The 11,484-nt window shown below is 39.8% G+C and overlaps 1 protein-coding gene across 1 annotated transcript in view; it reads right to left on the minus strand.

The window, feature by feature from the left end:
- The window catches only part of sorl1 (sortilin-related receptor, L(DLR class) A repeats containing), a 73,456-nt gene extending 63,749 nt beyond the window's left edge, over positions 1–9,707 (minus strand). Inside the window, exons 1-2 of the mRNA XM_036560704.1 lie at positions 9,435–9,707; positions 1,943–2,059 (exon numbers count right to left, since the gene is read on the minus strand). Coding sequence (XP_036416597.1) covers positions 1,943–2,059; positions 9,435–9,707 — 390 coding nt within the window. The remainder of the gene's footprint in view (positions 1–1,942; positions 2,060–9,434) is intronic.
- Between the last annotated feature and the right edge of the window lie 1,777 nt (positions 9,708–11,484).

An 11,484-nucleotide genomic window follows, 5' to 3' on the forward strand; every position in this document is an offset into this window, starting at 1 on the left:
TGGGTTTGTATCATTCAGTAAATAATATAAACTATTCAGTAGCTAATAAGAAACTAAAATGGAAGTTATGAAGAGTGTAAACTATGGAAGTAAATGATTAACTGATTTACTGTTAACTGAAAACTGTTCGTCCAGTTCTATTAGTTGAAAAAGGCTGATTTAATTTTATTGCATTTACAATGAACAACAGCTCCTATAAGAATAGGTCGGTTTATCATTCAAGTTGAGGAACGTACTTGATGGATTCCGCTAGACAGGCTTAAAAAAAATAAAGGGCATTAGTCGGAAAATTAGTTCTCCAAGTGTGATGCATGGCCCTCTGTGAGGAAGTCATATGTGGGTGTGCAAAATTACTGAGAGGGATGTGGTAGACGGTGATGGCTTCTGAGACATAATGAGGTATGCTGAGCTACAACTGGCCACAGTCGTGGCATTTATGTTTATTTTAATGTGGGCTAGTAATGATTAGACCAATATATAGTCGCTGTCCAAACAAAACATTTATCTCCAAAAACTTTATTGAAGGCAAAAACATTTTTAACTTTTAATATAAGTTATTAAAGCTATAATTCCAAGTGATACTGAGGAAAAAAAACATTTATATTGGTCAATTGATTATGAAATCACACGAGGTAAAGGACAGCTGCTGTGTTCAACAGCAAAATAAAAATCGACAAAAATGAAGATGTGTATTTTGGACAGTGACAATATATTATATGCTAATAAAATAGAACTTTAGAACTTTAGAATACAGAACTTACTGTATTTGTCGGTCATATAATGACGAACACATTGTAGTTGTCAGCTCCTCAGTTTAAACTAAATTGGGTCCTTACGTAGGTCATGTGTAATATGGTTTCAGGCTGTTTACTTCATCTACATGCTTGTGCCTGGTTCCACCTTTCAGTACGTCATTCCACAGTCCATACAAGGAAAACGTTTAATATCTGGGTGCATGAATATAGAATTTAGTTGATGTGTGCGCTCGTACATCTGCATGTACCAATGTTTTATGATGACTTTGAACATAGCTCAGCTAGCCAGTGTTTAGATCTGGAGGTTTCTCTTTTACATTAGATATTTTGATGGGTCACAATTTTAGGTTTGTGGGTTAACAGTTAAGTGTTCCTACCACACAACATTCAATAAAGGCAACAAAACTAATATACAAGTTGCACATTTATAACTACAGTAAATATACACATGTTTTTCTGTATGTATATATGGGCCCTTCAATTAACTAAGAGACAGATTTGTCACTTTTGTCGCTCCTGCTGTGATTGTATCAGGTTCTGGCAGGTGTAAGGATGGGTGATCTGGCATTTTCACAGCAAATGATCCTGATATCACACATTACAATACTTAGTCTTTCTAAAGTTTAATAAGTTGGAACAGAAACAAAGCCTCACTAGTACCACATTTAAAAAACACCATTAAATACTATTAGTACAATGACTTTTGTTTAACATTTCACATGTGGTGATCCAACACAATGAAACTGGACCAATTACGTTCTCTTTGCAATCAAACATGCAGTTGGTCAGCGCTCTTCAAATACTGACAATATCAACAACAGCTCAAAAGAGCGCACTGTGACGTAATTCATCACAACAACAATAATCCCTAGACAGGCAACAATACTGGCCACAAACTAGAACCATGGAGATACGCTGCTGAACCTACAGCAACAGAGACAAGTCTAAATTCTGCCATCAGTATTCAAGCTGCTGTGGTGCCATATGCAACACTTTTGTCACTATTACAAAGTCATTAGCTTAAATAAATGGCAGTTGAGTAAACAGAGAACTGACTTGCAGAAGTTAAAGAACGACTAGACCGTGGGGAGCAGTCGTAGGAAATGTCAAGCTCGTCAGGCACAGTAAATAGGATGTGGTAAGAGATCACAGCGATATGCTGACTTTTGACTATATCGCGTACTCACCGAGCTGCTCTTCGGGTCGGTAGTGCCGACGCTGTCTCTGGCTAAAGCTACGATGACATTGCTCTTCTCTCCAGCCCAGTGCACGACCATCTGGTTATGGGAGTCATTCAGGTTGGCCTGTAAATAGAAAAACAACAACTGTCACTGAAATGTGGACTAAATGAACAAAGCACTCAAGTGAGTTTTAGATGACAATCAATGTTGCATTCAGGAACTTTAAATCAACCGCACAAATTACTTAATGAATTGTGGTCAGCACGGCATCTGTGACCACTTTATATGGATTGTTTATTGGGAGCTGAATGTCAACAGACTCAGGTATCAAATTACACATCGCTAGAATCGTAAAGGGCTCTTATAGGTCTTTTCCAGCACAATCTGCTCCACTCAGCACATCTAAACTGCACCATTACAAACGCTAACAGGAAAATGCCTCTTTGGGCATTCAGCCTCAACACCTGCTTCATTTGCTCCTGTTGCATATGTGCAGGTGATGCATTAGCCCCGGCTCCTGCTTAGCAACCTGACCTTATGCAAGTGAACCATATCTCCCACACAAAACAACCTTAAACCTACAAAATAGAGACAGAAGCATGAACGCGCTAGACCAGAGTAAGAGCGAGAGGGGAAAAGTGTGTCAGCTTTTCATTTCCTTTCCTTGCGCTCGGCGCTCCAAGCTGTGCAGCCTCTCTCATCTTTAATTCAGAAGTCTGAGGGGACTATGGACTTTTCAGATGAGCGCTCTTCTGATATGTCTTACGAGTCGTTAAAGCAAAATATTACAAACCAGCGGCTTTTCCCTTTGTGGAGTGCAAGCTTCTTTTTGCATGTTCTGCTCCAATTAGTGCAGAAAGAACTACAAAACTGTATGCCTGCCACCATCAATTGTGTAACTGAGTAATCTACTGATTATTTTGACGATTAACCAAGTAATTAAAGGATTAATCAAGCTTTTATACATGGCCAAACAATATAAATGGATTTAACTAAACAATAACAAACCATGCATAGCCTTTCAATGATTTGTGTATCCTTTAAAATATGTAAAAGACATACCAAATAGTCATAAATCATTGTTACATGACCATATTTAAACTTCTCTTTATTCCTTAGAATTTATTAAGCTGTTTTTGTTACTATCCCTGTAAGATTGACATATGCAAATGAGGTCTGTTCTCAATGGCTGACCTGTATTTTGCCTCACTAAAGAAGCAGTTCAGGCTGAAACATTTCATATAATTTCAGTGTGATGGGTGGAGCTAAACTGCTGTAGGCTTAATAGGCATATATATGTGGTTTTCATTTGGCATCACAAAAATAACGACAATTACAGCATAGCTAACACTGCATACCTACAGAAGGAAGCTGGTATTTGGTATTTCGGTACTCCTTTAAATAGTCTAAATATTCTAGGCTATGACTGTTTATTGCATGTGCCTCAATGCACTACACAATATCGCCATAACAAGCACCAATGCAATCTGCTAATGCTGCTTAGACTATAAAGTGAGAGTCATACAACCATCCCATCGTTCTGGCTAGATTTGACTCTACATCTAAAGTCAAATTTAGATAAGAGGTTCCACAGGACGCACTTCAAACGAGTGTTTTAGAAGACCTAACAATCCGACTTACCAAAAAAAAAAAAGGCTCACACCTTCACGTAAAAGAACCGAATCATTCATAAATGACTCATAAATAATATGGTGGTCATGGTCATCAGGCTCATTGTGACTGTTATTCCCAGTAAACACAAAGCTGGAATTAAACCATAGAGCGGTTATTTTATGGTATTTTGCTGGGCAGCCGTGGCCGTTGGACTAAAGGCTCCACTATACCTGTAATCTACAAGAATTTGCATGTTATTCATGTGATCAGTTACATCACAGCTCTTTAGAATGACTTCATGTATTCTAATTGTTTTGCTATTATCATTTTAAATATATATATTTATATATATATATATATATATATATATATATATATATATTTCTCTTTATGCGTGCTTCATCCCGCTCTCGCCTGCAGGTACATTTTAATTGTTGATTTGTTAATAAACATCTCTTTAAATAAGAAAAAGTAAGCAAGCATTCACTTTTATCAGTTATGATCTAAAGCACTTACTAGATCTTTGCAATTGGGCAAACAACTCAGAGAAACATGTTAAACAGTGATATGTAGGCATTTAATCTCATCTGTTATGATCCAAACCGCTAACCATATATTTGGGATTGGGCTGAGAAACTAGCCTAGATGAAATGTAGACCAAATCACATGTTCAATCTCCCAGAGTTGAACTCCAAACACAGAGGCATATATGAATGGGCCATGACTCTGCAGTAAATCTCCCAGGCTTTTAAGCCTGAGCGCCTGCAATGCACAAGCAGCATTCCAGAACAGCTCTACTGACACAGCTCCATGCAGAGTGATGGGGCCATTAAGAAAGAAAGCTCTGGCCAGTTGCTTGAAATGAAGTCCTTGTATAAGACATTAAGCCTAACGTCTCCTCTCACAGACGTTTCATCCACACAGTGGGGCAATTAGAAACAAGTTCATAAGTCCAACATGGTCCATCCACTTCATATTTATGGGTACGTTTCACAGATCCATGACATATGATCAGCATTTGGGTCTAATTACCACTGTTTCAATATGCAGTTGAAGAAGGCAAGCATAAGAAACCTAAAAAACTCTTTGCTTCATCAAATATTGATAGCAAACTTTTATTTTCAATATTCTATGAAAGTCAAATTCCGTTCATTAGGATTAATAATTAATTAGGAGCTCTCCGTGATGAAAATGCGTGCTTTCCAAGGCTCAAGAGTGCTCATGTATTCACACCATTCATACGTCATTATACGAGGGCATTAGTTACCATAAGTGAACAGCAGCTGCCTTTCAGTGCAGCCTTGTTCTGCGGTCTAGAAGCTGGAACATTCTCGCGGCTGAATAAGGGCACTTGTGCTCTGAAATGAGGAAATCACTGCTTTCTTCCCTCTCCATGCCTCACTGACATGCCGCACTTAGCAAGAGAAAAGCTCCTCTCATACGCAAGGTCCCCAACCTTAATGTTGCAGCGCGAGCCTCGTAATCATCTACAAATGTTGTGGAAGTGCAAAAGATCACATTCATCTCCTCCTGCCAAAACAACACAAACTAAACACATGTCTGCCATTTCTGGCTATTATTTCTGTGGACAGCCTGGAAAGCTCTTTGAAATGGACATAGGCACTACATGCCAAGTCAAAGAAACAACTAGCTGACCTTGCAGCAGCTGTCACTAAGACCACAAGCTCACAGCCAATGAAAAATAGGGAATGGAGGTTAAAAGAAGCAAATGCATGTGAATGTTTATAGTATTTCATGCTGTTATATATTATTCAACAGAGCAAGGAAAGACAGAGAGAGAGGGAGAGAGAGAGAGAGAGACACAGGACGAGTGTAGCTTCTATCGCCGCTGCAAGCACTTTGCCGGCGGAGGACTTAAACAATGACATCATCTCTGCAGCACTGATGCCAGGGCCAGCAGTTCAATTTGCATGCAATCTACCGGTTTTATGACTGGCGCGCAACCAAAAACTGCTTCCTCGTTTCCATAAATAAATAAAAACCACCCATTTAATATCACTTAGTGGCACTGGTAAACACCTAACCGCCTGGACACCAGGGAGCTATTTCCGTGTTAATGGCAGCAGCGTGCTGTGTATTACTGCCGTGCATCAGTCACAGAGCGCTGCTTCTGTTATTGATATGAGGGCAGGTAGAAAATATCCTGAAGACACACCGCAGGCCGACGGGGCTCTCGCTGATTTTGTTGTAGCGGTGACTCACGGCCTGCTCAGGCTGACGGTATGTACCTGCAGGGAAAAGCGGCCTCGTCTCAAGTGAGCGTAAGCCAGCAGACTGTTCAGACAGGTTCCTCTAGCGCTTCACAGCATGAATTCAATAAGACACCCCTCCTCCCGCCCACTCCGGATTATTATTGGCGCTATCCATCCTTATGTCTTTTCGCTTTGGATTCTTCCCTCTGCAATACCTCCCTTTTTATTTTTGCAAAGGATTTCTAGCTTTGCCAAAACGCTGCAAAAACTAAGGCAGGCATAAAGCATCCTTAGCTCATAGCTTTTCTCAAATAAGCTGATGTTATAGTGCATACATAAACTGTTCTTCAGTCCAATTTAGGTCTATTTCAAAAAGACGGAGTCCTGGAACCAGCACTGCTTTCAAACATTTTTGTTTGAAAGCAATATAGTCCAAGCAATACTGCCTAAAACACGAGTAAAGGCACACAAGACATACTAGTCTACTGTTTATGATAAACATGACAAATTCCTTCTCCTTCATTGTCAAGTGGTGCATGTTCTGAATCACTCATTTTGTTGTTCTTAGAAGCCCTTTTTACATTAGTATTCATGAGCTTTCAGGAGCAGCTCCCTTTGAAACAATCCTGTATCCAAAATCAATACTCATTCCGCATCTAATGAAAACAACTTTGAGAGAAACTGATGGAAATTATGACTCGAGCTGTTTCCAGGGGAATCGGAAATCTTAATAAACGCGAAGTTCTTCCAGGGCTAAAAGGATAGACGGAGCAAAATGAGAAGAATGGAAAGTAATTACAAAATGGGATTAGACACTGACTTGATTGTAGCGGGAGATTTATGAAACAGGTCTGGGCTTACAAAAGGTGCCTGAATTAAAAGGGCTCTGTTTCAGTCCAGGCATCCCTCTCTGGAAATTAACTTTGAGGCAAGAACATCGACTTTCAATCAATTTCCCAAATCCAAACAGTGATTTACTGTCAAAAATAATCTTTCATGAGTATACATGTGTGTCTATTTATCTGATTATCACTTAGAGTACCAAACATCATTCAAATACCATCCAAGCAAACTTCAGCGTCAGTGAGAAAAAAGCTGAAGCATTCACCTTTTCTGTTCTTTTCTGTGGCTGCCCAACAACATATTTACGCTAATAACTGTGTTGAAACAATGCTCAAGTCTTTATTAGTTGTCAACGGCAACTCTTCATTTAGGACATGAACTAGAACTTCCTTATGGCAATCTCAGTTTAATAATAACATTGCCAATACCATTATGCATCAATTATCCCATGAAGTGCACAGTTTCATTTTCATGTAAACAGGTAGCTGTGACATTACAAATGGCCTTTACATGGCTCTTACAATTAGCCTAAACAGTGGAAATTCATCTTACAGTTATAGTTGTTATGTTTGAAATGATGTCCACCACAGACACACAAAAGGAAGAAAGGTCAGCACAGAAAGGAAATCTTAACTGGACCATCTGAGGGGGGGCAATACTCCTGAGAGTGTTAACTGACATGACCTCTCTCCAGGCCTCTAAGAACACTTCATAAAGGATTTCCTCCATTTCCTCATAGCTAGCCCACATTTCGCTGCTCTTAATTTTTTTCATGCTGGTCTTGAGCACAGCTATCTAAAGGATATAGTACTACAGTGCACTACATTGTATTGTGTAAGATATCGTAGAATGCATTCCTCTATCTGAAAAAAAAAAAAAAACACTAAAGAGACAATAATACTCTACTTATAATCATTTTATGATATTACGCAACTTTTATAGCTAGGGATGCATCATTATGCATTAAAGAAGTCATATTATGACTTCTTTAATGCACATATCTGCTGATGCCGATGCATAAACATTGATAAAATGCAGAAATTGGGACGAACCACAAACTGAAAAGGTGCAGACATCAGTGTCACTTAACTGTTCTGCTTTTCTGGAATAAAATATTGAAATATTGGTCACATGTAAACATCTCACCAATATCTATATAAATTTTTGGGCAATTATCTGTCAATGCTGATGTGATATCATCTGTGCATTTCTATTTACTGCAGTAGCTCTCTGGCAGATGCTGTCTCTAAAGCAGTTTATCGAAAGGCTCTCCCTTTTAAAGCTCCACTCTCCTTTGTAAAATAAAACTGCTACAAAAACCAGCCAAATCAGTCAGATTGTAAAAACACCAAAACATGATATTGGGAGTTTTCCTAACAACTACATCTTTAATCTTTTTTGCTTAACTTCCATTCCTTTTTGGCTTATTCCTAGCAAATTCCCAACACAGTAGTTTTCCTATGACGATCATATGACCATTTGATCACATGTTGACAGACCGAAAAACACCACCTCCTTTAACAGCTAGCAGACAAGCAGCCTTATGAATGGTCTAAATGCTTTGACCACCTAAATGAAAGGGTAGGGGGTTGGCAGTAGGAGGTGGCAATGGCACCCCCCATTTTTAGCATAACAGAGCAGCTGCAACCCCCTTTTTGAAGTAAAATATTTGAAGGAATGAGGTGGACCGAAGCTTCTGCAGTAGGTTCCAGTTCCCAGTGTGGCTTGGAAACAACAACAATGGAAGTGCACACTTCTGCTGCAGTTCAGTCTGACTGGTGAAGAAATGTTCTTGGACATCACGTCCAGCCAAATTCACCATCCTTCAAGCCTTATAAATCAACAACTCTTTGGTCATCTCCTTCCTGTTATGCAGGAGCAGCGATGCTTACGTTTATGTTATTCACCAATCGTGGCCACAGTAACACAACATGGGGCAGCTGAGGTTCGGGACCTTTTCAGCATTGAAAAGACGCTCATCTGCCATGCTATTTTCATCTCATACGGACAGAATTCATGAGGAACTCTCTGAAGTCCACAGACCTGCTCCTAGTGACTCATCTAGCCTAGTTTCAACCTCTGGTATTTTTCTGCCTTGTGAAAAGATTAGAATCTATTAACCCAGGCCTCACACAGTGCGCTACTCTGAAAAAGGAAACCACACAGCCGTGCTACCTGAGCGAAGAAAAACACAGACAAGCAGACAAGGCCTGTGGTGCCTTTTAATTCCAAAGAATAGAAGACGACAGCATCAAACTGTCACCATCTTTCACCAGCATTTTTGTCTGCATGGACAATCTTATTAAAAATCCCAGGGTGCCCAGTGTACCAACTCCACACTGCCTTAAAGTCCAACTATCTGCACGAAGATGATGCAGAAAGAAAGAGGAAGAAAGGACTTCCCGTTCATTGTGCTGTGCTTTCTTCAGGGAAACTGAGGGAGAGTGCAAATGCATGGAAGCAAAGGTGTACATGTATTGTGTATTTAAGCTGAAGAAGACAAGGCTGAGGAGGTGAGACCTGGCGGTTTAACATCTCTTGTTTCCACTACATTTGCTAAATTCAAAATGACTAAAATAAACTCGAGCTTCTAACGTTATATCTGCCTCTCTTCCACTCGTACGCATTTCCAGTCATTTCCAGTGATAGTGAAGGGGCGTGGAGAAACCTATTAACCTAAAGGAGGCAAACAGGTCACATTAAACCGCTGGCGATGTGTGAACTCCGGGTGCGAACGTTAGTGAGGGCAGCCTGACGGGGGACATGTTTGGTCGTCGTCTCCTTCGCTGAGCTGCTCGCTGCTGAAAGAGAAAAGCAGCTCTACTCACCTGTCCGTAAACCCTGGGCACGGAGCTCTCGGCGGCGCTCCGCCGACTGCGGCTCCTCTGCTCGGGCGAAGCTCCAGCCGCTCCCCCCGCGGAGCTCTCCGAGAACCGGCCCGGGGCGCTCACCAGAGAGAAGCCCCGGTCCTGGGGCAGCATGAACCGCGGGTCCTGGTGAAGACGAAGCGTGGCGAAAACAGAGCCGGGGACGAAGCACAAACAGAGAAAAACGGCGCCGCGCCTGAGCGAGAGCATCCTGCACGACCGCCTTGTCGCCATGTTTGTGTATGTTTGTGTGTTTGGGGGATGAGGAAGAGCGCCGCCAGCGGCCAGCAGAGGAACTGACCCTCGGTCACCTCAGCGCTCAATTACTCCACTTCTACATTTGATTTTTATTAGGTTTCTACGGCTATTTTATTTTCTTTTAGTTTTTTGGTTGTTTTTTTTATTTTATGATTTTAGTTCAGTTGTTTTATAGTTTATTTATCTATTTTTATATTTTATTTTTCCTTTATTTTATTCTATTCCCTCATTTTATTTCCTTATGTTAGTTGGTTGTTTTTTTAACTTAAATTTCATTTCATTTTTATCTCGTTCATTTTAGTGGCACAGAGTTATCATACATATTCCTTTATTTTATTCCTCTTAACATGAACATTTATTCAACTTTATTTTTGTTTATTACTGTTACTGAACTTTATCACTCATCTGGAAAACACTTTGAGCTGCTAAATGTATGTAAAGTGCTTCAAAAATAAAATATATTATTATTATTAGTAGTAGTAGTAATAATAATAGTAAAGATTCACTTCAGAAAGTAAATTATTCACATATTTAAGTTGTGAAGTAGAAATTAGCTGCTTGTAATAGAAACACTCAGGTAATGATCAGGGCTGAGTTTCCCTAAAACATCTTAGCACAAAGATCATTGTTCAATGGTAGAGCGAGCATCACATTAAGCACTCTCTCTACCAGTTAAAATGACCCTGATGCCACAAAGCTTTTGGGAAAGTAGGCCCACATCATTGAGAACCTTACATGGTTAACATTAAGCAGAGAAAAGCCTTGTTCAGTTTAAAATATAAAGACGTAACAGTTCATTTTGATGCTGCAGTGTTTTATATTCTATACTCTATTTTATACTATTCCATTTTTTTTAATTTAATTTTGGTTTTTGTTACTGTGCTGTGCCTTTACTACAGTGCCTGTCTGCCTGTCCAGTGTCTGACAGACCTGTCTGATACTGCTTGTCTGTGTTTGTCTTATCTAGCCACTCTGTGTCTGTCAAGTCAAAATCATTATATTCACACTTGTAAAGCTACTTTTTGAGGATCCACTGAATGTTTAAATTAATTTGGCTTCTGTCTGTTCCATTAATTCTTCAGAACAGTTGCTGTTAGATCCCCTCTGGAGTTCAGCAGCCATGACCCATTTTATTTTATAAACAGTGCTAATGTAAATATTAAAGCACGTTCTTCAGGTTCCTGTTTACTCTTATAGCTGCAGCTCTAACTGTGAAATACACCCCAGCACATTTCAGGGTTAAAGAGAAGTGTAAGGGTCACCACTGTTTACCTTTAAGCCGGGTCTGATTAAATTACGTTGTCAATAGAAAATCTCCATTACACTCACAATAGGGACGCTCCTGTGAAAATCATAGTCAGGGACCAAACTCAGCCTGGAGAACCGATGTTAGGCTGGGTCACTGTCGATTCAACTCAACTCATGACTACATATTAATTATAAAAGCATTCTACTGATCCAGCTTTGTAGTATTGGTTCCTCTGGGCCTGTTTTTTTGTTAATAGTTACTTTACAGTCATTAACAGTCATTGACATGTCCTACCTAATGTAGTAGCACATTCTATCTAAAAGATATGGGGGCCCTAATTCCACTTTTTGGCACCAATGACCCCAATCAAGTGTTTAATATTCAAAAATGACTGATGTTGCATTTTTATGAGCTCTGTGAGGTCAAGAGGTGTAAAAAAAAATGTAATCCATCCTTTTAACTCCATATATCAGTGCAGCGATGGCAGGACTAAAAATGCTTTAC

Source organism: Colossoma macropomum, unplaced genomic scaffold, assembly GCF_904425465.1.
Source record: "Colossoma macropomum unplaced genomic scaffold, Colossoma_macropomum, whole genome shotgun sequence".
NCBI classification, from domain to species: Eukaryota; Metazoa; Chordata; class Actinopteri; order Characiformes; family Serrasalmidae; genus Colossoma; species Colossoma macropomum.